Source organism: Orbicella faveolata, unplaced genomic scaffold, assembly GCF_042242905.1.
Source record: "Orbicella faveolata isolate gen_17 unplaced genomic scaffold, um_ofav_v1 contig_2, whole genome shotgun sequence".
In the NCBI taxonomy this organism is placed as follows: Eukaryota; Metazoa; Cnidaria; class Anthozoa; order Scleractinia; family Merulinidae; genus Orbicella; species Orbicella faveolata.
The window spans coordinates 11,193,296-11,220,613 of NW_028301547.1; the positions used below are offsets into that span (position 1 = coordinate 11,193,296).

The window sequence follows — 27,318 nt, forward strand, 5'->3', positions numbered from 1 at the left end:
TTATACAATATCAATGTCATGTTTATTTACAAAACAAGTTCTTTCTCTACAAACTCAAGAAATAATTAACGTAATTTACAAGTTGCCTTAGGTCCTGTACATTAATTTCCCATTTTAGCTATAGGATTTGATTTGATTTGTTCCCTTTAAAACTTGTACAAATGTCGATATTAAGAATGTAAAATATCTCTTCCTCTGTCCCCGTCATACAGCCGGCAATGAACAATCTCTGTCATACACACAGCTAGCATTACTCATCATCCTCACAGGGTTGTGCAATCTGTCCTGGTTTAACAGGAATCTCCTGTTTATATTATTAAACAAATGAAAAGTTACTCAATAGGTCAATAAAAAAATATTAAATTAATAACTACAGCGATGAGACGAAAACAACACGTGAATGTATTAACTAGCAATTCTATACAAAAACAGAGAAACAAGCGCAAGCACAAGGATCAAAACAAGCTTTGTTCTGATCAGCAGTGACTGAGGCCCCATCCACACGACGCCGGAGAAATTTGAAAACGCAGCTTTGTTTCTGCGGTAAGGCCAGTACCGTCCACACTAATCCGTCACGAAAACGGAGCTTTTCGAAAACGTCCTTAAAACCCGAGAAATTTGAAAACGCCGGCACTGCGTTTTAGTGTGGAGGGAAAACATTTTGAAAACGGAGCTTTTCGAAAACGCTATTCAAACCGGAGGAATTTGAAAACGCCGGCTTTTCGTTTTAGTGAGACTTTTCAAGCAATTTGAGCGCGCTAAGAAAGCGGCGAAGCCTCGATAAAGCTAAGTTAACAATTGGCGAAGCCGCGAGCCTGGGAGGGAGAAAACTGAGAAACCGCCTGCACGGAGTACAGGCATTTTTTGTTAGTCGAGTACGCTGGCGTACGGGCCATTGCCAGTGGCAATGGCATTCCATTGCGGGCCATTGCCATTGGTACTGGCAATGGTATTCTTCGCGAATATCGCGAAATTGTTAACTGCCAAACACGAGCAAGAAACAGCCGTAAACAATCTGCCTCATGGGGGAGATGTGATGGCCGTTTTCCCAACAGGTTTTGGCAAAACCGTGTTTCACTGTTCGCGCACGCCAGATAGGAATTGTTGTCACGAGAACCAGTATCGTTGTTAAAAAGCATCATCGACGTTTTGCATGGAAATGTGTAAATTCTCCGAATTCATCTTGAGCGGACAACAACAAAGTCTACAATTATCGTTTACACTTTCTCTCGATTCCTCCCTACACAGGATTTTCGGCGTCTTGCCCTTCGCCCCCATCGAGCAAACACCGCATCGGATAGTTTTGTTTTGATAGACTCTACACTATCACGGTGACTTTTCCCTACCAAGTTGGCTGGAAGTTTCTTATTACGATTGCTCCGATTGCTTATTGGTTATTGCTCCGATTAGCTGTGTTATTACGATCTACAACACCTGTTATCGGGTTGTCAAAACATGTAATAGGGAGCGACAATAAAAAATGCGGGTAATCCAGGCAGGCGGTTCCTCGCGGCTTCGCCGCTTTGTGCGCTCTCGCTCAAAATTGCTTACAAAATTGCTTAAACCGCCAAGCTACGCAGGCTAGTGCGCACGGAAAACTTTTTAATGTGATTTCCCTGTCCGAGTTTTTCTCGAACACAAATCCAAAATGGCCGGTGATTGTTGCGTGTTTAAATTTCTCCGGCCTAGTGTGGACGGGACCTGACGCATACTTCGTTACTTTATCTGCTGTACATTGCCAAAGAACTGCTTCTTCCATAAATGTATATAGGCTGCAAACTTAAAGTAAGGGATGGACCCACCACTACTCTAAGATGGCTGCCAGGAGAGCTTGCTTCAGGCTATAAATGTATCTATTATGTAGCTATTTCTAATTATTCTCTCTCGCGTTATGTATGTAGACCGTGCAAATCAAAATAAAAGAGATTTCTACTCAGACAAAGAAACAATTAAGTAAGTTTCTTACAAACTTATAAATACTATTTGGTCGTTACTTACAAAATCTTTAGAAGAACAGTCGTTTAATTATTGATTAGTACTTTCATGTAACAAACACAGGGTCCAGAAGGCAATACTTACTGGGTTGGTCTAGCAGTTAATGCTTCTGCAATGGACAGAATAGAGTTGAGAACCTCCTGTTATACCAGTTTGCCTTTAGTTAGCAAAGTAAGCGTACTGGTCGCCAAAGACCTAAAAACAGTACATGCAAAATACATAATTATTTGAATTTCAAGGCACAGAGCTTGCAACTGTTATTCGTTTCATTACATTTCACCGCGAAAACGATTGATGTGATTCAATAGAAGGAGCCTGTCTGTCATTCAGCAGGTATAAACAATTGAGCAGGGAAATTTTGGATATTATCAAAGATAAATTTCTTCCGAACTACATGTAACATGTAAATTTTAGTTATTAATTACTGTTGTGATGCGCTTTTGAATATTTTATAGAAAAGGCGCAATACAAATAATAAATGTTATTGTTGTTATTGTTATTGTTAACTGACAAACATACTGAGTTCTGATTGTTTCTCTTAGCGGTCCGAATTTTGCTATACGGACCGCTAAGATGGACCGCCCACTAATTAATTTCGGCGAATTGCTTTTTCAATTGACTACACAAATAAACAATGTTTTGTTCAATAGAGAACAATTTCAGTTCAGTGTTCACAAAAGCGACGTCAGAAACGTAAATAAATGCTTATCCTTCGCGCGCGCGTTTACCGAGAATGGATCGCGGAGATGCATCAATAGAACAAAGAGAGCCATTATTAAAAATACTTTATTGGACTAGCTTGTCCGGAGAAATATTGGTCTCGTTCTTTCTGGCAGGTTTATGTAAATCGCCTGCGGCTCGGTCCAGCATTCCGTATGGACCGCGTTAAATGAACATACGCGAAATACAACCACGCACCAATTTTGAAATAAGCTATTAATAATTATCTTTGAAAACGTGCAAACCTTTATACTACATCCCAATAATCACTGCTAAGAAACTCACCCTACATGTATATAATATGTCATTTCTACTAACCCAAGAGCATAATTCGGAACGTCATTAGAAAACAGGAGAAACAATTCATGTGTTGCTGTACGGATTGCATAACACTTGTGATCACTTGCACACATGTAAGTTTCCATAGCTTGATGAGGGAGACTGCTGGGTAAGTCACAAGATGGCTCATCTGCATGTACATAAAAACAGAATCATGTTCAGATAGCCGCCGTTATAAATACATGAAAATTGGTGTACTAGTTACTGCGCCACTTTTCACAAATGACAAAATAAACATGATGTAATAACCTCAGAACCACTATTCCCCGGTTAGCACAGCAGCAAAGCAAACTGGGCTAATAACCTCTCAAACCAACACAACAAAGATTGTCAACTGTTTGAACCTTACACTCCTGACCTGAGAAACAATCTCTTCTTCAATAACACTGTACCCTGACACAGCAAAAATCCGTGTGACTGTGGGGTATTGTAGTTCTCCTGGAATCTCGTATGTTGGCACACTAGAATTCAAGTATCCCACTTGGGCAAATTAAACCTTGACTGAATTCTACAAATGCAAGTCATATGTGTAGTTCAACTGTTTATGTACTGTACCTTGTGATGATGTGGTCGACTCCTGGGATGGAAATAAGGTACCAACTATTGACTTGTAAAATGACACCAATATTGACTTTCTCTTGGCTGTGGGCATTCCACTTCCTGTTGCAACAAACAAAATTCAAAGTTAAACCTCAAACACTGTATGTGATATACAACACAAGTTTTGTTATTATGATATTATTCACATGCAAAGTTACAAACACATGGATTCTCGTCAGTCTTGATTACTAAGTCACGTTCATCTTATAAAGCTGCTACTGTTTTTACAGTTTTATCAGTTTTTACACTAAAATTGCTCTCTGCAACTTTTGAAGCAGAGAATAAATCTAATCCTTACCAGTTTTTGAATTGATTCAACTATAAAAAACAAGGCAACAATAATTCAATCTTCAAAATAAGGGTTGTTATTTTCCAGAGTTACCTGGGGCATTACTTTGATCTACACCAGTCAACACCCCTGATGGATGTACACTTGACAGACACTTGCGCTCATCTATATTCACCAACACAAACCTACAACAAATTTAGAACCATGCTGATACATGTACATACAAATATCAAGCATACAAAACTAAAAATACTAAAAGTGCATGTACCTTGATATCATTACCTTGATATCTCTCAGATCCCTCAGTTACAATGCACCCTATTTATTGTACTGTTAACTGTAAAGTCTGCTAAAATATGACGCTACTTTTGTTGCCAAAAATTTTATGTCCCATGGCTTAGGGCCAGGTTTTAACAATATAAAATATATATAAACATGTAAAACTCATACTTTTCTTTAAATTTTAACATTTTACTTTTGAGATTCATAAGTCATGCATGATCATATATGGAGCCACTCTGTATTACATGAAATGATTTCCCAAGTCTGTCAGACACACAGTAGAAATATTGGTAACTTTAAATTTGCTTTCTCTGTCTGTACGGTACGGTAAAAAACTTGTTTGTAGCCTGTGCACTTTGCACTTGGGTTATATATGTTGATTGACAGTTTTTTCAAAAATAATTTTGTTCCACACACAAGAAAAGTTGAGCTAATGGGCAGAAAGGGACAAAAAACACTGAAATGCATGAAGCCTACAGCCTGAAGTGAACTTTATATACTGACTAGAATTAGAATCAAACTTACTGCGATGTTATTTAGGTCAATGTAGACTGCCACAAAATTTAGACTTAAATAACAAAGAAGAGTAACAACAGGAGGAATTTTTATTATTAAGAACGGATCTAAGTATGTAGCCCTGTACAGCTGCCATACCCTAAAATTCCACTGTCGAGAACCATATCACTAGGGAGGTTCCTTGGATGAGATCTACGGCTGGACTTCAGTGTATCTATAGCAAGCCTCCAGTACTGATCCAGGAACTAAAAACAAGAAAACAATCCCCAAGTTAAAATGGAAGGTGTATACTTCCTTGCAGCCCACGGATAAGATCATCTGAGCAGAAATAAGTATGTCACTGTATGATATCATTCACATACATGACTGTACAATTCATGTGCCAGTTTTATAACAGACTACAGAGATTTACTTTATCAGTTACAGTACAAGAATAAGGTATAATTATAACAAACTTACTTTTAACTGAATGCATTAATTTAGAGAATTTCTGAATTTCTAGACAGAAACTAGCAAACAAACTGTTTTACAACTGAAGAATGCTAGAAGTCATTTTATTATAATGACTAGCTCTGTGGGAGACCAAGATGAACAAAATCCAGCACTGTGATTGGCTACCTGAGTGGGAAAGATGGCGCTATCTTGCCCACTGTGTCCTGCAAGAAAATAGTGCTCTTTTTCTATATAACAAATCCTTTGCTGACCAAGCTGGCTGGATATTGGCCTCAATCTTTTTTTTGCCTGTTTATGGAACTCAACTCCATCTCGGTCCATAAACACACACAAAAAAAGAACTTGGTCAAGATCCAGCTATCTTGACCTCACCCTTATATTCATACTTCACCTTAGTTTGTGTGTCTTGAAGTGATGGTTTTGGCCCACATATCACACACACCTCCACACCTTCAATGAGCTGCAAACAAGTAGCAGTAACATGTCAAAAAGAATAGTGCCTTACATATTTTTACTTGCTATGTAGTTTAGACTTGGGCAAAGTTTTAGCTCATGGCAATTTAAAGTTACATAGCAAACTAAACTTAGATAGCAACTAAACTCCTTGAGTTTCTTGGCCATGTTGATGTGCTAAAACTGCCTGGTGAAAAACCTTGCAGGATCTGAATCTTCAAAAAAATGTTGAGAGACCTGTCAAAGACATGTACCCTAATACAGTACAGGATGAGGACATATCACTCATTTAGATCTTTACCAGGATCATTACGACTTAGATCTTTCACAAGGATTTTAAAGGTCAGCCATTACAATCGTTAATCATGTGCATGGCCAATACATATGCGATCCTCTAAAGTGCCTTATGAAGATCTTTGAAGATTCTTCAAAAGATTTTGATCAGGGTGCACCAACATGGCAGAAGCAGTAAAACAATTTGTCCACTGTGACTTTCATAGGCAACTCCTTGTCCAAGTTGTTTTAATTAATCTACCGTTCCCACACAACTAAGAATATAATATTACTTTAATTAAAATTAGATAAAAAGAGGGAAAAAATGATTGTCACTACACCCACACATGTGATCAATAAACTAAGACAATCTACACACTTACCTGAAATGTAAGAAGTCTGTGGGGAACCTGAAACAATATGAAAAGAACTATTGAGCTAGATTGAAAGCATAAATGTACTGTAAGCATACACCTACGTATGTGTACACATTATTAAGTAAATTATCATAGAAAATTAAACTCAGTCAACAAAATTAGTGCAAATAATACTGAGCAAGACAAAATGTGTTTAAGGTCCAATGAATGACACTGCAGGATCATAAGTGAAAACATACCTTTGGACTACCGTAAGGAAGATAAACAGGGATATCACGAGATGTACAGGCTGGTAATGAACGAACAAGAAATGATAACAGAACTGTTTCCATGCCTGTTAACTCCCACCTGCGAGACAACAACAGCAACACAATCAGAACAGAAAGCAGACCTATACAGTGTAGGTACTTACTTAACGCATGTTAATCAGGCATGTTAGTACAATGTGTAGCTTGTACAAATTGGCCAATTATGGCTGTACACAAATAATAGCTGATACATTAAACAGTATGTAATAATATGAATAAGTTGTTAATAGTATTGAATTAATACTTACCACCGTTCTGTGGCTACAGCCACTTTGCCCATGACAAGCAAGCAACCAAACTCACTGTTCACTGCTGTGGCAAAGGCATCTAGGAACTCCTATAAAGTGATAAAACAGTATAATTTATTACCATTACATGACATGTACATGTACATGTACCTCTCTAAAACCTCTCAACCTGCTGCCTTGCATCATTTAGAGACAGCCTTTGACTTTTATAAGGACAGCAGGGTTAAAAAAAGTTATGACACCTGGTGACACAATGAGTCTGTCATCAAAAATGTATGTCAAAAATTTATGGCTCAAGCAAGCACACAAATAGCTCAGGGGGGTTTAAGATCACATTGGCAACTTTTCTGACCAATAGGAACGCACAATACTCACACCTATAACACCACAGGAATTCCCTTGCCTAGATAAACCTCCCCACCAGCCCTCCCCTCAGCCTTCTTTCAACCCTCCCCCATCCCCTCCCCATTCCTCTCCACACCTTTGGCAGGGTTGTCAGCTGAGTGGAGCACAGAGTGAATTGCAGGAAAAAAAAAAAGAAACACCACTAGACAGGTCAATAGTTCCTTCAGTTCAAGCCTATTCATGCATGTAATTTAATTTCAAACACTTGTATTCATGTACCTGCAAAAATGACACATCAGGACAAAGAATGACATCAACAGCTTGAGTTATGTTTCCTGTTAAATCTGTGCCTTCTAAAAGGCTGTCAATCAGACTATAACAACACTGACAGAATAAATCAAAGAAACAACAATTACACAGAGAGGGATTGGTAACATTCTACATGTACGGTAGTTCATGTAAGGACATTGTCCTTACTAGGTAAAGGTAAAGTCTGCATAAGAGCCAAGTGGCCCATCAGGCTGGTGCTTATCTCTGGTTTCTGCAGTATGACACAAATACATGTAGGAGTACTTCTACTCCCCCTGGATGGGATAATAGTCCATCACAGGGTCCAGTAATAGTCCAGCAATAAATTCAGCAGTACCCATTTATACACGTAGGTGGAGAGTAGCACTGTAAGAGTAAAGCATCTTGCCTAAGAACACAATGCAATGTCCCCAGCCGGACCACTCAATCTGGAGGCAACTGCACTAACCATGAGGTTACCTGCCAAGCCTCCACACTGTCCTTACTACAGTGTACATGTATACCAACAACAAGAAATAGCAATCATCATGAACTTACTCTTAGCTCCCTTTTTAGAAGTTCTACATTTCTGATGGATGTCAGCTCATCTATTCCTAATAGCAAAACCTAAAATAATGAGGGACAACAGTTTATCTACATGCGTACTGTCATTATTATTTCACTTGAACCAGACTCTAGCACTGCTACTCTTGTACAGGAATTCAAGTATCAATGCACCTATTAATAGCGAGTGAAGATAAATCACATTTTTCTTAACTTGTAACAAAGCTATCCAGTCAGATAATTTGGATTTTATACTTACATGTAGTCTGTCAGCTTGGTATTGATGAGTAAATGTGTTACAAGTGTCAATTCATGCCACATACATATTAAAAAAAAGATGACCTTAGAGTAATAACAGTTCATGCTGCATGAAGACAATACATGCTGCAGACAATACTGTAATGTATATATTATGTACACTTATTAGAATAAAGGGCATTTACTGGAACAGTGTCACTTATTGGAATATTTTGGTACCCACCATAGTATTAAAGGCAAATTCTAACAATCTGTTGAGATGCATATCACTAGCGCTGTCATCAGAAGTGGCAATTATTAAGGTGATCCTGTAAACATTAGTCAAGAGGAATAAGTACGTAATTCACCACTGACCAGTTTGATGTTTAGAGGAAGGCCAATTTCTGACAGACATGCAGTACTGTTTATAGAGGCATGCACACTGCTTGTACATTGTAATTCAACAATGTCACATATCACATACATGTACACAGGACATGTATCATTCCATGAATCCTGCCATATCCTGTATATAAATTGGACTGCTCAGTATATACATGTACACATGTAAGCAATCACATTTGTTTGACACCACTATATAAAAAAAGCTGGCATAACAAATTTCTGATATTATTTCACCTTTACACAAAATAAGGACCACACTGTACAAGACATGTCAACCTAAAAAAAATATCAGCATCTGGGAGATAGCCAATTTACCTTCTTGACCCTAAAAAAACGTTGTTAAAAGTAAAATTCCATCAATCCTGACAACACACATGTGCTGCCAAATGGTTATAAATTGGTCCCCGTAAAATGCCCAAATAAGTGTGAAAAGTGTAAGTTCAAAGGGTGTCTTGAAAACGAAGACCTCAAAAACTCAGGACTCAAACCTGAAAAACTTGGACCTTCCAGGTGTTTCAAAAACTCAGACCCTAAAATATTGTATTGACAAACAGTTTTTGAGACACCCATACTTCACAGGCTTTCCTTCGTATCCAGGAGATCTGGTGACCTTTACGGGAAACCAAGAGATTCGGTCTGTAACCTGCAGGAACCTCCAAGAACTGATCATCCAGAAGAGTTGGCATGGATGTTGAATTTTTGATAAAAGAGTTCTGTTTTGTACATGCTTATGATGTAGTGTGTCATTTGCTAATTAAACTTGGACCAGGGATTTTCCACATTTTCCACGTTACATAAAACCAAATGGCTATAATGGCGGGTCTAAAACACAGGTCACAGGTCACAGGTTATTATTGTTTTCTACCAATACTGAAAGAACCTTTTACTAATACTAACCTTAAGCCTAAACATTGTCTTAGTGAAGTATTTAGGCCTAAGGTTAGCATTAGGAAGGGGTTAAAGTTGTTCCAGTATTGGTAAAACAATGACCTGTGACCTGTGTTTTAGACCTGCCGTTGCTATAACAACCTGTCTGTACACAATCAGATCAAACACTTCAATATTAAAATAAAAGTAGATATTGTACCTTTCATGAAAAACTTTCCAAATAACTTTGGCATCATCTGTGACTGTGTTAAGCAGAGAGACATCTTGATTGCTGGCAAACATACAAACTCCATTCAGTGATCCAATCACAGGGAAAGGTAACTACCCAAAAATAGCAAAATACAGTGGAACATTAAATGACATCTTATTACATGTGCAGGTACACAGTACATGTACTGCACAATCTTTATAAAATGTTGTTCTGCATCGTTTTGCAGGTTATATCAATTTCACGACCTAAACTATTATTTAACCATAGTTCTTGACCAATAAGCGTAGGAAACTTCTAGTACCATTTAAGTTAACAATAAAGATTAGCGAAAAAACTGAGCAACGACGTTTCGGTGTCATCCTGGCACCATTTTCAAGTTAAAAAATATTTGTGCGAAAAGTAAACTCCGCGAAAAGTAAACTACCGCGACTACTACTAAACTACCTACGACCGCTCAAAAACTACCACCCTTTACTGCAGAAAGAGAAACACCTTGAATCTGTCGTGCGCAAAATTCTCCCAAAACAGATTGCCGACTCAGTTTGCCCGAAAGGATCACGACTCGCCCATCTTTATGGTCTGCCAAAGACTCATAAAGAAAAACTGGCGACGAGGCCCATTCTATCCGCCACAAGTACTTACAACTTCGCCCTCGCGAGATGGCTCGACGATAAACTGAAGCCCCTGTCGATCAACAGCTACACAATATCTGACACATTTTCCTTCGCTGATGAGATTCGCAATCTGAGCCTCAACGAATCTGACATCCTAGTATCTTATGATGTCTCTTCGCTATTTACGAACGTCCCACTACAAGAAACCATCGAGATCCTTGCTGATAGAGCTTTTGTTGACAACTGGTTCAACAAAACACACCATCTAAACATCAGCAAAGCTGATCTAATTGAACTGTTGTCAGTAGCAACAAAGGACCAGCTATTTCAATTTAACGGTCAACTCTACCAACAAATTGATGGAGTAGCGATGGGCTCTCCCTTGGGTCCCCTAATGGCCAATACTTTTCTTTGTTCTATCGAGGAAAAGCTACAAAACGAGAACAAGTTGCCAGACTTCTACAGACGCTACGTGGATGATACACTAGCCACAATGAAAGACATACCAACCGCAGAAGCCTTTCTGAAGACTTTGAACAACTGTCATCCATCCATATCCTTCACCATGGAGATCGCATCTAACGGTAAGCTACCATTTGTCGGCATTGAAATATGCAAGAAGGGCTGCAAGCTGGTAACAAGTGTTTACCGTAAACCCACAAACACTGGTCTCCTCTTACACCACCAAAGTCATGTCGACAACCGCTATAAAAGATCTTTAGTTAAAACCATGTTAAACCGTGCTTACCGCTTGTCCTCAACATGGGAACTATTCTCAACAGAATGCGAACGCCTTAAACTGATCTTTTCTAACCTCAAGTACTCAGATTCTCTTGTGAACTCCACCATCACCCGTTTCGTTAATTCAGTGATGTCACCAGACACAAGATCGACGCCTCCAACAGAGAATATCTACCGCATTGTCCTGCCTTTTAAAGACCAGAAATCAGCGGACATAGTAAAGAAACATCTCTCGGACTTGAGTAATAAACTTGATCACAAACTACAGCCGGTGTTCAGAAGCCGTAAAATTGGCGATGATCTCAAAGTACAAGAGCCAAAACCACCTTTGATCAATCAACAGTGCGTTGTTTATAACTATATATGTGATCTGTGTGATGCAGAATACGTCGGTTACACTAGCCGTCATCTTTACAAGCGCATTGAGGAACACCGATTTACTGCCATCGGTAAACACCTTCAAAATGAACACCGAGTTGAGACAGTTGGTGACCTGACTAACAACTTTAAGATCCTAAAGAAATGTCAGGGAAAGTTCGATTACTTGATCCACGAAATGTTGTGGATTCACAAGAAGAAACCGAGCCACACAGTCAGACTCCATTCGCGCAAAAGTATTTGTTTAGGCTTTGAACAGACACTGAACTCATTACCAGTGTTTGACACCTCATTGGAATGAACATGAACATTGAACAGCTATCTTAATCTTAATTTATTCAATTTCGCACCTCTACCATTGGTATAAATTAGTTTACTTTTCGCACAAATATTTTTTAACTTGAAAATGGTGCCAGGATGACACCGAAACGTCGTTGCTCAGTTTTTTCGCTAATCTTTATTGTTAACTGTATTTCCAAATTTAACCATTTAAGTTACTTTAAAAAAAACGCTATGCTTGATAGTCTGACTTACACAAGTGGAAAGTATTATACAGTATGAGCTTAAACTCCCTTGTGAATTATTAAGTTTATGTCTAGCGGGAAATATGTTGAAATGATCAAAACTTCATAATACCGTTTCAAAGAGCATTTCTGCACAAACCCTGAGTGAGCCACACGTGAAAGCTCAGACTTGTGAAGAAAACATCTTCCAGCTAATTGTTTTCAATATTTATTCACATTAACGCTCTATAAATAAACTTTGATTGGTTTGAGAGCAGTTTACCTGTGGTAAGTTTCCTTTCGTCCGCGTAAACAATGGAATTCCACCTTCAGTTGTTAAACAAACCAAGTAAGCCGCCATATTGAATTCCCGCCACGCGCATGCGTCCAAGTTCCTAAAGAATGTTGACAGCTGAAACAAATATGGTAGAAAGAAGTTGATGTAAGGAAGGAAGAATGAGATGATTTTGGGCTTTGTGTACAAATTATTGTACGGGGGATGTGTGACTGTTACTACTGGCTGCATTCTTAACTGTCTACTGGAGCATGTGGTCGAGTTCACTGTGGTACGTACATTTGAAAATATAGAACATTCCAAAGCTAATCGAAGTTAAACATCAGTGTAAACATGTGTTTTTATCAATCCGAATGTAGCCAGGAATAACCTGTGACCAGGCCATGCTCTTCTGCACTCGTACACAGGTTTTGCTTCGCGACCGAGCAAAATGAAAAATTAATATCAAGACTGATTGCAGATCGAAGCATGTATGTGTTAATTATAAGGTTACATTTTTTTAGTGATTATCGATAATCCTAAGCTTTTAGTGTACATCCTACAGTTTCAAAAGTCGATCTTGGTGTGAAATCTTGCCTTACGTGTCATATTGTTTACAGATGCACGATAACCTGGTAAAAGACAAAGTCTTGTAAAGAAGTAGTCACTGGACTAAAATATATGAGCTTACAATGTACAGGTGATCTCATGTTCAGCAGCCCGTGTTCACTTACACATGCTGAGCTTATTTGCAAACGAAATGATAAATTGACAATTTACAAATACAGCAGGAAAATCATAATGATAACAAACTTTTCACTTACTTCATCCATGTTGCAGTTTCGAGTATTTTAATTAACAAAGTTGTTTTTTCTAATGACAACGCCTTCAAACCATGTTTTGTCTAACCGACCATTCACATTGCAAACTGTTTTCTGTTATCTCAGATTTCATCTCTGCATACAAAAGAACAGGAAACTTTATGCGTGGAATTTGATCTCTGCCCTCATTACCGTGATTAATTTTGAAATGCAACACAAGAAGTTTGATCAGTTATTAATCATTTTTGGCCATTAAGACACAGTGCATCATCATGCAATGTGTCATGTAAATAAGCTTAATGTAACGGTTGGAATACACTGTCAACATTCTGTTAATTGATTCATGAAAACGAGACCGTACATGTATATTGATGCAGCATGTAGATCGAAATAAATTTATAGAATTTCATAGACCCTATCACAGTTTTCAATGCCATCTTGACGGGTAGGCAAAATGGTCAGAAATGACAGTGTTTGTATGGGAATCCGATGGCAAATAACTTTTTCCAAAATTGAATTTTACACAATTTGTGAATCGTAATGTTAAAATACTGGGTAGAGGATTGTATATTCACCAAGTTTGAAGGATACAGCTTGACTAGATGACAATCAATTGATTTTTACATGAGGGGCACCTGGGGATTTGTGGTGTTGCTGTGTTGATGTTTTTTTAATGGCTGATGCAGTGAATAAAATCTCAACTTGCCGTGTTGCGGTGATCTCAAACACTACAGTGTGCGATGTTTGTGTTTTTCACGCTGTGGTGTTTGGTGAAATGAAATTGTCTGTGGTGCTGGGGTTAGCATGCAAACTTCGTTAATCCGTACTATTTTATGACAAACACATATCATTGGGGTTAATAATTTGTAACAAAATACAGACCATCACTTTCTAGTCAATTTTCAATATGCTTCGGCTGCCAATCCGAAGCTGTTTTCATTTATACATAACTTGACAAGATGTTGAGGCGGCAGGGAAGAAAGAGGGCTTTCTAAGCTAAGGAAGCTTTGCAAATTACACATGTTAACAATTTTTTTCCTTTTGCTATTCAGCTTCGTCTATAGGTCATTCTGACACCGGTCTATACCCGCTCCCAGGTCAAACGATTATCGATATCGAACGTAAACGCAGCTAGCTCTGGAAAGAAATAGTTTTGGTCAAGATAGGGCTTCATTCAGTGGGTGTATACACCAAGAAAAGTTAGAGAAGTAAAAGAAGAGAGGGATCTAGGGTAAAGGCCATTTCTCGAGGCTCCTCTCTTTTTTCTTTGTCCGCTTCCTAGTTTCATGCAAGGTTTGTTCACAGGAGCAAGAAAATTGATTTACAGGCATCAGCAGCATTGGTATATGCACAATGAAAAGCGTTTTGATGTGTTTATTTTGTGGAAAATTGTTGAGGTATAAAAGTGTAGACAGGATGAACTAATCATGACGGTAAAAATAGGTGTTGCAGTGACGGTGTTTTGTTGACTTTTCTTGCGGTGATGCAGCATTCGTTAATTTTTTTGTGGTGTTGTGGTGTTCAGAACCCCCATGTTCCCCTCATACATTTGTCTGTAAAGTTGGCTGGTTAGACGCACATCTGGAAAAAAAATTACAGACAAATGTATGGAAAATTAGAAAAATTAACTGAGCGTCTTCTAGCCAAGCTACATCCTTCAAACTTGATGAATACAATCTTCTGCCAAGAATTTTAACGTTTCGATTCACAAATTGTGTAAAATTCAATTTCAGAAAAAGTTATTTGCCATCAGATTCCCATACAAACACTATAATTTCTGACTGCTTTGCCTACCCCTCAAGATGGCGTCGAAAACCGTGATAAGGTCTATTCACTTTACCTTTGTGTAAAAGTACTGTACATGTCTCATTTATTTTTAGTGCAAGCTCATGTAGTGTTGTTATGAATAATTTTTAATCCAGTTGATAGTTTTACTTATTTTGACTTACTAGACTAGTGAAAGCTATACAGTAATTCCTTTAAAGTGCTACTGAAACGAAATTTTTGTCCTCTCTTTTATTAGCCCAAGCTATAGTTTCAAACGTGCTTAAAATAATGGTGAACTTTATTTCTGTCAAATCCTAACGGAAAGTGCTTTTTTTAGCTGCCGAAATCGACTTTTTGGAGCAAAACTGTGTCCGGACTCTGCAACCGAGTTTAAGGACCTTGTGATGTCACTGGTTGTATTCACGCTGGAAGCGCTATAGATTCTCTCTTGTTTTCACATGATTTATTCAAGTTTATTCTTCATATTGTCAATACCTACTAGTTTTCTACCTTGTAATTTCTGTCCAGCCTTGACAGGAAATACACATCATAAATGTTGGAGGGTGCCAAAGAGTGTAGATTCACCAAAATGAATGCTACAGATTAGAACAGCTCAGTATACTTTTCAAACATCTTGAGTACTCGATTGGAGACTTCAAAGACGAGTGTGGCAACTTTTATATCACGTCCTGAAGCCTAAATACTCCCTCCATATAAAAGAAGAGGGTTTCTTAAATAGTTACTGTTGTGATAACTTGTAGGATGTAGCAGATACAACTGGACTCAAGGTCACTGTAGCACAGTCTCGTCTGCAGTGAAACTCACAAAACGTCCACGGTTTCCTCGAAGTGAAGCGGCTCAAAAACTCAAAGCGTTGTTACTGCAATTTGTACAGCAGCACTCTGGATAATATTTTCAAAAGCTGCTTTCCCTGGTTTTCATGTCTTTTTGAATCTACGGCCAGAGGGCCATAGATTCTATGTCATCGAGCACGTCCGCTAACCAAAAATGTGTAGCAAAAGAATATTCGTACTTAATCAAACTTCAGATGTGCGAATATCGCTTCCTGATTAATGCCCGAATGATCGACTGTACGATTGAGAGGAACAAAATATGTGAAGATTAGTCACGATTGATTTGCCGGTAGACTTTCGGTTAGTCAAACCTGTCAATGTTCGTAAGAGGGAGTTGGTTGTCAAAACGGAGAAAAAAAAATGCGAATTTACTAGCAGAAGCTATGGCAAGCCGTTTGTAGCAAAATTCAATCCTTGCAATTTATGTTTAATCCTTTAAATAATGGTTTTATTTAAACATATAAAAAGGCATTCAATCCAATGGCAAATAAAATTTTTGGTTCAATTAAATCTTTTAATTTTCATGATTCAATCCAATACCTGGAATATTGATTCAATCCAATACCTGGAATATTGATTCAATTCAATACCTGGAATATTGATTCAATCCAATACCTGGAATATTGATTCAATCCAATACCTGGAATATTGATTCAATCCAATACCTGGAATATTGATTCAATCCAATACCTGGAATATTGATTCAATCCAGTGCCTGAAATATTGATTCAATCCAATTCCTGGAATATTGATTCAATCCAATACCTCGAATATTGATGCAATCCAATACCTCGAATATTGATTCAATCCAATACCTCGAATAATGATTCAATCCAATACCTCAAATATTGATGCAATCCACCTCGAATATTGATGCAATCTTCCTGGGCCGAGCGTGGCCAACAGGAACGAGAGTAACTGAGCACTAGAGAGCACTGAAAACATGGCGGACGAAGGAGAACTAGATTTAGAAGTCAAGTTTCCTAAGTTTCTTGCAGCCGTCTTGGATAAAACGGAAATAATTTTTGAGAATTTTGACTCACGCCAAGGTTCTTGATCAAACCATTAGTCTGCTTAGGTAAATGAGGCATTGCTACAACCGAGGCACAAGGAACATGGAGAATTTAGATTCCATTACTGTCCCTTTTGTAGATGTAAGTTAACCAATTTTTATGTGACAAGCATATTTGTTTATTAAAAGCTGTGTGTGCTAGCTTTTTGTGGCAAATTACATAAACTGTGGCAAATTGTGCTACCACATTGGTCTTTGGTATTGTGCATATTTCTGCTGTCCAATCATTACTGGCACACTAAACTTTGAACTGTAAACAAAATTTTTGCTGTGCTATGTACAAAGTCAAACATTTTTCTCACAAAAACTGTTTGTGTAAACCTGGCTTTATGTTATTTTTGAAATAAGAACCTTTACATTTTACAAGCAGCAATCATTGAGTATTGGGATGTGTTTTAAGTTTTTCAATGTTGTTGTCTCATGTTTTGCATTATTTAACCCAACTGTGGTACTTCTTTCCTAAAAACGATGTTTTTCTTGATATTCTTTGACAAACATTGCACCAATTTGTTGTGAATATTATCAGGTACCCAGCGCTCAAGGCTTACACTACTGCCAACTAGCCACACATTTCAGTTTTGAATAGTAGATTTTGCACTTTCACTAGCCATTGTGACTATCATGATGGAATGGAGTACTGGTCTACTGGATGAAAACAAAATTGAGAATTGTATTACCCAGCCCACACACATGTAGTATTACGCAATTGTCAGTTGCCCAAGTTTAACTGTCACAAGTTCTAGAGCCTCTTTGAAGATGTCTACTCCCATTTGACTTGATTCTTTTAAGGGATCTAGCCTTTCCAATACAAATGACTGCACTGAATCATGTTGTCCCAGGTCAATTTCTTCAACTACAACATTGTTATCACTGTCCAATGGAGTTGGACCATCAGGATAATCACCATAGTATTCAAAATCATATGACTTTCCATTTGAAAGGGGGTTTTCAGGCTGCATCATATGATAAGCCACATTTGGTATGGCAACCAGTTTTTTTTCTGTTCTTACATTTTGGTGGCTGAAAGCTTCAGTGAACTGGCAAAGAGCTTGGTTTATCCTTGGTTGAAAAACTAAGTTTAAGGTGAAAAGATGCACTGAATTATCAGTGTCCAGGATGCCTGACAATTCAATACTATAAAAAATGTAAAAGCTGCCCCTCTCCTCTCTTCTAACCTGCACCATTGTATCGCACACACCAACGTTTTCAACACCATGACATACTCGTACTCTCAAAGGCCAAAATTCTCCATCTCTCTTAACGGCATCCAGAAACAATTCTGCTTTATTGTTGGCACTACATTTCAAAAACGTTATTCTCCGAGAAAATCCATCTATACAGCCATGAATTAGTATTTTCCATCGGATCAGAGAGTGATTTCCATCCAGATGCCAAAGCGAATTTACGCACCCCATCTTAAGACAGTATTTTGGGGATCTAATTTTGTTAACCTTTCTCTTATTCTTCTCCGTTGAACCCGTAACCCAATGGACTTAAAGAAACCTGCAATGAAGTTATATCCAGTAGCACTCCCGTGGTTAGAAACGTACTCTTGACCGATTTCGGTTCCTTATCAGATAAGCTGTCGTCATATCTTCTAAGCCATACCGCCCGGGGGGGGGGGGGGGGGGCACTGCCATATATGGGCTATATAGGTATGTGCCGCTGTGAAGGGTATGGTTTTCAAGCAGTTTACTCTAGGGTAGGGTATATAAATCAGAGCGTTTGGGTCTAGAATAGGGTATAATTTTTCACAAAACTGACTAGTTGGTTGAAGATTTTATCTAGACTAGGGAAACCAGGAATTGCCACTCAAAAATATAAAAAAATCAAATCAGCAAGTTTAAATTTACGCAAATCAGCCTCAACAGTGTCGATAGATGGGGGGATTTCGGGAGTTTACTCTAGTATAGGGTATAGCAAAATTCAGCTGAACTAGCTCTGGTATAGGCTAAGGGTTCCAGGGTCCCAGCGGCACATCCCCACCCAGAAATTCCCAAAGTACCCCCTCGGGCCATACCGTCTGTCACTCTTCTGTGAATTGTCCATCTCGAAACTCCAATCATCTCTGTTATGGTTGTCCAGATGAATCCTAGTCCTCAAAGTTTCTCAAGCACCTCAACAGGAATTTTAAGAAATGGTCTTCCATGCTTTCCTCTTTTTTCGCTTTCTATCGTAATGGAATCCGCAGTAAAAATTGACGAAGTAACGGCTCTGCGATGCAACACACTGAGCACATCTACAAAAGCGACAGCAATGGAATCTAAATTTTCGTTGTCCCTTGTGTCTCGGTTGTAGCAATGCCTCATTTACCTAAGCAGACTAATGGTTTGATCAAGAACTTCGGCGTGCGCTTCTGCAACTTCTGAGTCAAAATTCTCAAAAATTATTTCCGTTTTATCCAAGACGGCTGCAAGAAACTTAGGAAACTCAACTTCTAAATCTAGTTCTCCTTCGCCCGCCATGTTTTCAGTGCTCTCTAGTGCTCAGTTACTCTCGTTCCTGTTGGCCGCGCTCGGCCCAGGAAGATTGCATCAATATTCGAGGTGGATTGCATCAATATTTGAGGTATTGGATTGAATCATTATTCGAGGTATTGGATTGAATCAATATTCGAGGTATTGGATGGCATCAATATTCGAGGTATTGGATTGAATCAATACTCGAGGAATTGGATTGAATCAATATTTCAGGTATTGGATTGAATCAATATTCCAGGTATTGAATTGAATCAATATTCCAGGTATTGGATTGAATCAATATTCCAGGTATTGGATTGAATCATGAAAATTAAAAGACTGAATTGAACCAAAAATTTTATTTACCATTGGATTGAATGCCTTTTTATATGTTTAAATAAAACCATTATTTAAAGGATTAAACATATATTGCAAGGATTGAATTTTGCTACAAATGGCTTGCCATAAGAAGCACAGCGTTCCGGAGCATTATCAATGACTACGATCTCTAACCACTGACCGGGCATATGACATTGCAGACTCGTTTTCCCACGCTCTTCGAAGTGATGCGAATTGGCGAGTAGACAAAGTTTTCTATTTTTTCTGATATAACCAGGTACAGCTATCAGCGAATGAGCCAAAACATTGTTCTCGAATGATCTCGCATGATTTTGAGTGGTTTCCGAAAGGTTTTGATTGGAAAGACGATTGTTACGTGCCCTCAAAGCAGCTATCGAGCAAATAAAATGCACATTTGCAAATTGATGTTTATTTCATGTTTTCATACAACCCGGAACTCAATGTAATGTTTGTTTTATTATAAATATTTGTTTCAGCTACAGGCAGGATCGATTCTAAAACGCTCTGCTGACAAAAAGCTATCTGGACTAGGTCGATACAAAGATCGTACACTTAAATTCTTCATGCGGAATTCTGGATTCTTTCAGTAAATACCGACAGATCAGGAAGGTTTGCTTTACAGATATAAACAAGAGTAAGTTCCATGTCGTCTGTTCACATTAAGCTTAACTGGATAATATTTCTATACTACCTCAAAGGGATGTGATTGGTTTTATGAAAAGCTTTTATGATATTGACGTCGCCGTCCTATACGAAAATTGCATTTTGTCTTTGGCGACACGGCACGCAAAAGTTTATTTCCCGCGTCCACTGCCGTTCCCATCTTGGCCTTCCCGTCCTTGCATCGTATAAAGGTCCCTAATGTTGCTTGTGATGCAGAGGACATTAATGCCATGCACTCAAATTTTAAAACACTATTTCGCAATGTAGAACAGAATCTGCAATCAGGCCGAATACATCGATCACTGGGTGACTCAAATGGCACAGAAATCACGAATTCACCGTTGGCAGTAATTCATTCCTCTCAAGGAAACTCGAATCCCTTTTGAAGGATTATTCAGCCCTTTTAAGGGATAATTTGACCCTTTCAAGAGATTATGCAGCCCTTTCAAGGGAGTATGCATCCCTTTCGAAGGATGATGCAGCCAGAGCACAATGCAGTCAATTCCACCGCGATTAGTAGAGTGCAAACAAAAAGCTTTAGTTGACGAAATCATGACCATGGAAAACACATCCACAGAAGCTATGCCTGGTCATTATGTAACTAGTATTTTTTCTGCAAATACTCAGAGTAAAAGCCATGCAATCTTTCCAGTGTTTACACGTAGGCAAGGCACATAGACAAGTGAGAGGCAGAATTAAACATTTCTTTAAAAAAAGTGTTCCCGTTTCATCTGTTTTATTCACTGTGGCTACCAGTTGTGAACTATGGATTGTAAAGCTTGCTCATGAGGAAGAGTCTGTTTTTACTCGATTTTTTTTTAAACAAAATTTGAACAAGAAAAGTGTTGGTCTTCTGGTAGGAATTATAAATGTCATCCAGAATTTTGTCCGAGTTCAGTTTGATAATAAGAACTACCTCTTGTCAGAAAAGAAGCTTTTGTTATCTGGAAACATTGAATTAAACCCAGGTCCTGCAGAGATTCCTAATCCTTAAGGTTACTTCAAATCTTTGCGCGTGTCCTCCAGAAAAAAACTCATACGCTCACTGTTTTGAAGGAAACCCCCACAAGGTATGTATCAATAGAAAGGTTATAAAATGTAGAATTCAATAAAATAGTATTATTTTTTGCTGACTGCTTTTCTAAGGTGGCAGAAGCCGTTAACGCCAAAATGACCGACTGAAATTCCGGCGAATTAATTGGATATCAAATGTGATTGTTGATGCAAAATAACTGTGCAGTGTTAATCACACAGCATCAATCTCTCAAAGCGTGTCAGCATTTTCTTCCATTTCTATTGGTTATCTTTTTATGGATCTGTCAAGTTCCGCTATTGAAAAATTCATGTAACGTGTTGCATTAGAGACCGCCACGAGAAAAGTATTTGAAATTAAAAAATTCACCGATGCCGTTTTGTTCTGTATCTATCAGTGAATGTTCTGGCCAAATTTCAAGGAAAACCATCAATTCTAAATACCCTATTAATTCATTTAAAGAGGAGGGATTCTTTCGAAAAACGAGTGCAAGTTTTTGCCTTCTAAAGATTTATAAACATGTCACGCCTTCTCAGAGGGATTTTCTCAACTCAAAATGCTGCCAGCCAATGAAATAACAGAACCCCTAGCATTTGCAGTAAGGAAAGTTGAGCTTTGCGGTAAAGCGATAGTGTTACAGTCACGTTTTAGGCTCATACGTTTTAGGCCGGCGGTCAACAATAAAGGGCAAAACGGAGAAAAGCCATGTGCAACAAAACAAAAAGAAACTGAAGAGCAATTGCCGAACCATGATTGCAAAAAGGCACTCTTGACAGATATGAAATCTCAAATTGAAAGTGTTTGTTATAGGATCTCTGGATTAAGCTGTTTGCCGCGAAAAGGTCGCTGAGGAGTCCATGCCATTTGGGGATTATGACACCTTGACGGTTCATTAACTTTTATTAAAAAACCTCTTTTTCCCAATAACTCGTGCACATTTAAATATTTTATTTTCATTTTTTGGAAAATGTTACCTTGAATAATAAACTTTAATTTGGTTGGAAAAACGAAAATTTGGAAAAAGTAGCCCTGCGAAGGTTTGGAGTAACCTTAAGATGTTTTTTTTGGAAACTTCAAACAGTATTCTCTTCTCCCATAATCACTCTCAATTTTCAGTGTGGCATGAGAGTAATACAACCAGTGACGTCACTAGGCCATTTTGGCTGCACCAAGATGGCCGCCAATTTTGGGCTTAACCACCCAACTTCAAACGGCTGAAAAAGCAGTTTTCGTTTACCATGTGCAAAAAAAAAAGTCTGCAGTGTTTCCAAGTAAGGTTGAAACTTTATTACTAAGCAAAAATCTCACGTACAAAAATTTTGTTTCAGTAGCACTTTAATGAATAATGCCTCTTATTCATAGATTGATATTCAAATCAATAAATATGTCTATAAAAGTGTATTCAAACAGGGGTTAGTTTCATTTAGAGACTGAGTCCTGGGCAAATTGACCGGCTGTGAGGAGGATGATTTTGCACCTGGTTTGACCATCTAGAGGAAGTTTTCCTTACATTTATGTATAATGAAGTTCGTTTCAAAACATTTAATATTTATTTTTTCCCACCTGTGAAAACCAGTTGCCTGCTTGCTGAAAACATGAGTGAAATGCCTGATTCAAATGTTTTTGTGTATGTTTACTAAATTATAATGGTCTAGGTAGTATATTTTGAAAGTAATAAAAACAATTCCTTTTTGTTGGGCACTGCAGCTTTCAGGGCCTTCCATGATCCCCACTTTCAACGTGAAGCAGGATGGAGATCTTGTGATCACAGAGCATTTAAGTGCACAGTTCAGGACTATAAAGAAGTACGTAAGTGGAGAATCATAGCAAATGTGTCGTAGGATGGAATACAACTCCTCCCCTTAACCTACAGGTGGCGGAGGGGCTTCCGATTAACTTGTAAAATAAAATTAAACTGTAGCATTTTTACGTTTTTGAGATTTAATTTGGATTCTGAAAGTTACCTGCCTGGGCGCATTTATATTGGCAGAACCTTTGTCCACCATCAGAGAAAATAATTACTGTTTCTCTTGGTTTCAGAGGTGATGTTGTCATAGTAAGATCTCCTGAGAATCCTAGAGGCCTTATTTGCAAGAGGATTGCTGCCATGGTTGGTGTACATTTTAGCACGTTCAAGAGACATAACATAAGCATTCAGTGTAAAATTATTTACCCACACTGCAGAGTCCCATGAGGGGCCAGGAGTTCTGATACAATTATTTATTGTTCCCACTGAGGCTGTGGCAAGATCTGTGTAGGATTTATTAAAAATATATAATAACTATGGGTAGTAGTAACCTGTTTTTGATGGCCCCTATTGGAGAAAAGGTTATTAATTTAGACTAACACCTTATACTACAGTAACTACTAACAGAAGTAACAGTGTTTCATTCAAGCTGAAGACTTCTGAAGTCTTCCATATTAAGATTTTATTACTAAGCAGGATCAAAAACTGTTTGCAGGATGTAATCGCATGTGGATTTCAGTACAATTGATACATGTTCCTATTGTTTTGTTTGGTGATGAGGTTAGCTGACCTAAAAGCAGTTGGCAGACCCCACTGATTTTAACTCGGTTATTTAGAATTCCCAGTTATTTTGAACTGAAAGTCATTTCCCTTAGATTTGCCCTTTAGTCACCTATTAGTATTGGCTATTTTGAAGTCCTGCTATTTCAAACTATATTTTGATTCCCATGAGAGTTCGAAATAGCAGGGTTCAACTGTAATATGCATTATAAATTTGATCTCTCTTGGAACCATTAAGAATGCTTTATTTGAACATGGCAATCAAACTAGCAGAAGTTTCATGAAGGGCTGCACCTGAGCAAATTGACTGGCTGTGATGATAATTTTGCCCATCCAGATGTAGGAGAAAGGTTTTTTTTATAACAAAGTTCAGGTCAAAAAGTTTTGCCTGTCTGTGAAAACCAGTTGCCCTCCTGCTTGAAACATGAATGACGCCCCTGCTATTTGTCTTTTTGTTCTCTTTGGTTTTAACCTGTAAGTCTATGTTTACTTTTGGCATGGATATAGAGTGGAGAGCGAATCAGAACTGGCGAGGATGGAAAGGATGATTTTAAAGTGAGTTTGCAAGTAGATGTATTATTTAAGACTGTCCAGATTCTGTATTATTCAAATTATTATTTTCTTGTGTTTTGGCACAACCCTACAAAAAGAGATCCAGGTGCTTAGTTCAATCAATCATGTTTGGTTGAAATTGAGTCAACTACAGGAGAATGATGTTGTAGAATTAGCCAATCAAAGTGTGGTTATATTGGCTACAAATGTAAGCCATATAATAATGTATAAATTATAATAATCTTTGAGCAAGGTTTCATTGAAATTATGACAGTCAAACCTCTCCTTATGGTCACTTCCACAATATTTCAACATCTCAATCTACATCTGTATACCATGGGCAGTTCACCTGCAGTAGTTCCAGTGAAACCAGAATTCATGTAATCTCTTCCTCTATAATACAGTCACCTCTATAATAAGGACACTCAGAACTTCCCCTTTGGTCTCCATATTAAAGAGGTTCAACTGTATAGAAACATGCCCTTTGAAGTATACTTTTTTGTTTATTTCATTGTTAAATTGTTTTGAGTTTATTACTGACAGCAATCATAATGAAAATTAAAATAATATCATTTTATTCTGCAAAGGAACAAATTTGTCTGAGCAAATCTAGATACACATGTATGACATTGCATATATCTTATTAACTAAGTGTGAGGGCCTTACTGGGAGAATATTAGCCTGAGGTCTTTACTGTACAGACCAAGTGCAGCAAGTTCCATACAAAAAAGAATGAGGTCTGATATTCTCCCAGTATGGTGTGGAGCATGCTTGGTTAATAAGAGATTTATTACACAACTGAAACTTCCCAAAAGTCAGTAAACTCAGGACAGTGCCTAATCTGATTCTTAGAGAATATTGGACTGGCAGTGGAGCAATCTGATTGGTTGATTTTAGTTACTGGTCCTCTGAACTTATTACTGCACCTTTCAATAACATGCGGACTCTAAAATTCAAAGCTCAACCAACAAATATGTGTTTTTCACTACCATCAATCAAATGTTCGGCGGCTCCTCCCAGCTTCCAACTATGTTGTCTGAACTGTGTTCAACGATTTGATTTGATTACCACACGCTCGGCAGTAGTCGGAAGCTAGAAGGAGCTGCCAAACATTTGATTGATGGTAGCGAAAAAAGCATTTGTTGGTTGAGCTTTGAATTTTAGATTCCGCATGTTATTGAAAGGTGCAGTAACCTACATGTAGTTGCACATAGAAAGATAATTTTTAGTTTATTTTTTTATGGTTTGTTTTCTTTCATATCCAAGATTCCAAAGGGACATGTTTGGTTGCTAGGTGACAATCCAAATTATTCAAAAGACTCCAGAGACTATGGTCCAGTTCCTTATGGACTCATTAGAGGAAGAGCTTGCTTTAAGGTTAGGTTAGCTTTGTGACTGTAATAGTGCAGACTGTGTCTTTCATTTGGACTGATTTCAACTAAAAGTTTTTGGCTTCGATATTTCCTAAAAAAATTATGGTCATTGGTGGATCCATATGCATCTCTTACGGACAACTGTATTATAATGTATTTACATATAGAATTATGCGTACAGGTAGTAGTTTGAATGACTGTCAAAATAAAATAGTAAGGCCTCAACATTTGTGGCCTTATGAAAAGCTCAAGACTGGCCATGCCTGGTGGTGATGAGAGGTTGTTTGAATTTATTATTGCTACATCCTTGGATCAAGGGCCAGTGAATCAATTGCCTGTTGTTTACTTACTACTGGCTGCAAATGACCATTACTTCAGTCCCTATAAAATTTTGAACGTCGTTGAATGTTTATAGTCTGTGATCAATGTGCTTAGCTACAAGTAGCTAGTTCTCCAGCATGCCATGTAAACTGAAAGAAAGAAACATTTCAAATAAACATAATGACTATGCTTAAGAATCTCTTGTGTGGGAGGCAGACCAGTTGGCTAAATATTAACAAGCATAACTGAGGAGTTGAACAAAGGGTCAATTAACCGAGAAACAATTCCAGCTTATTGGTCAGAGTGGGACCACTAAACCCACGACCTCCAGATTTCAAGTCCAGTGCCTAACCACTTGGCTACACTGACTCTTACGCCTCCCATAACGTTTGCACAGTTATCATTTTGGCAGTGGCGTTAACATCAGTGTTATTTGGTTATTTTCAGGTTTGGCCCCTTGCTGAGATTGGAAAAGTCAGAAACCCATTCAGTAATAGGTGACCCTACTGACAAAATATCAACTGACTGGAGGAATGTTATAAGTGACATGCGTAGTGACAAGGCTTGCGATTGATAGCAAAGGAGACATCAGAGACATTTAATAATAAATTACATGTACAAGTACAGAATGTATTTGACAAATAATAAATTTTATTATTCAATGATAATTTCAACTGCATAGGTGATAGTCATTTTTGAAGTCCTTATACATGTAGAAAGGGCAGATGGTGTGGGTTAATTTAGGGACTTAGATGTAAAAGGAATTTGAAAAACTGTTCATATAATGTGTGTTTTGTAATTAAGCCTCACTGGAATGTCTTGTGGAATTTTGATATATTATAATGTGCCAATGTATTGATCGCAGAACCTTGTGAAAAGCTAGAATTTATAACCAAAGAGTGACACTAGAGCTGCAATAATCACAGCGATCGTCAGCAATAAACTGTGAAGCGTCCAATTACTGTGAAGCTTCCAGCCATTAAAGTACTGTAAAATGGAAATCCACCAGGCTTGATTTGTCGTCTTTGTGGGTAAGTAAGATACTGTTAGCTTTTGTTTTAGAATGAGAGCTTCTGCCATCATGCTGTCCCAAATGCTATTTTGTAGCGGAGCTCCTGCGCGCCGAAGGCGCGCGAGCGGAGCCTCATACCTTAAGAAATTTGGTAACCCGTCGATCTGAAACATTTTGGTAGTCACGTGACTGTCCGTACGTAG

At 38.1% G+C, this 27,318-nt stretch overlaps 2 protein-coding genes across 3 annotated transcripts; one reads left to right on the forward strand and one right to left on the reverse strand.

Annotated features, from left to right (window-relative positions):
* Positions 1-13,256, reverse strand: LOC110055596 (protein fuzzy homolog). 2 transcript variants are annotated; one of them, XM_020761986.2, is made up of 16 exons: positions 13,126-13,256; positions 12,311-12,439; positions 9,780-9,901; positions 8,532-8,616; positions 8,045-8,113; positions 7,478-7,582; positions 6,854-6,942; positions 6,537-6,645; positions 6,304-6,330; positions 5,586-5,654; positions 4,880-4,986; positions 4,037-4,128; positions 3,610-3,714; positions 3,034-3,184; positions 2,080-2,190; positions 1-304 (listed from the first exon to the last, which is right to left on the reverse strand). In XM_020761986.2, exons 1-15 carry the CDS (start codon positions 13,132-13,134, stop codon positions 2,139-2,141), a joined length of 1,320 nt encoding a protein of 439 aa, XP_020617645.2. In that variant the 5' UTR covers positions 13,135-13,256; the 3' UTR covers positions 1-304; positions 2,080-2,138. The 2 variants fall into 2 exon arrangements, with proteins under 2 accessions (XP_020617645.2, XP_089145710.1); XM_089289584.1 differs by lacking the exon at positions 13,126-13,256 and having other exon boundaries at positions 9,780-9,851; positions 12,311-12,435.
* On the forward strand, positions 12,407-27,104 carry LOC110055597 (mitochondrial inner membrane protease subunit 1-like). The gene is made up of 6 exons (XM_020761987.2): positions 12,407-12,593; positions 23,038-23,135; positions 23,371-23,440; positions 24,365-24,412; positions 25,676-25,786; positions 26,551-27,104. The coding sequence occupies exons 1-6, from the start codon at positions 12,489-12,491 to the stop codon at positions 26,602-26,604; spliced, it is 486 nt and encodes a 161-aa protein (XP_020617646.1). The 5' UTR covers positions 12,407-12,488; the 3' UTR covers positions 26,605-27,104.
* The last annotated feature ends 214 nt before the right edge of the window (positions 27,105-27,318 follow it).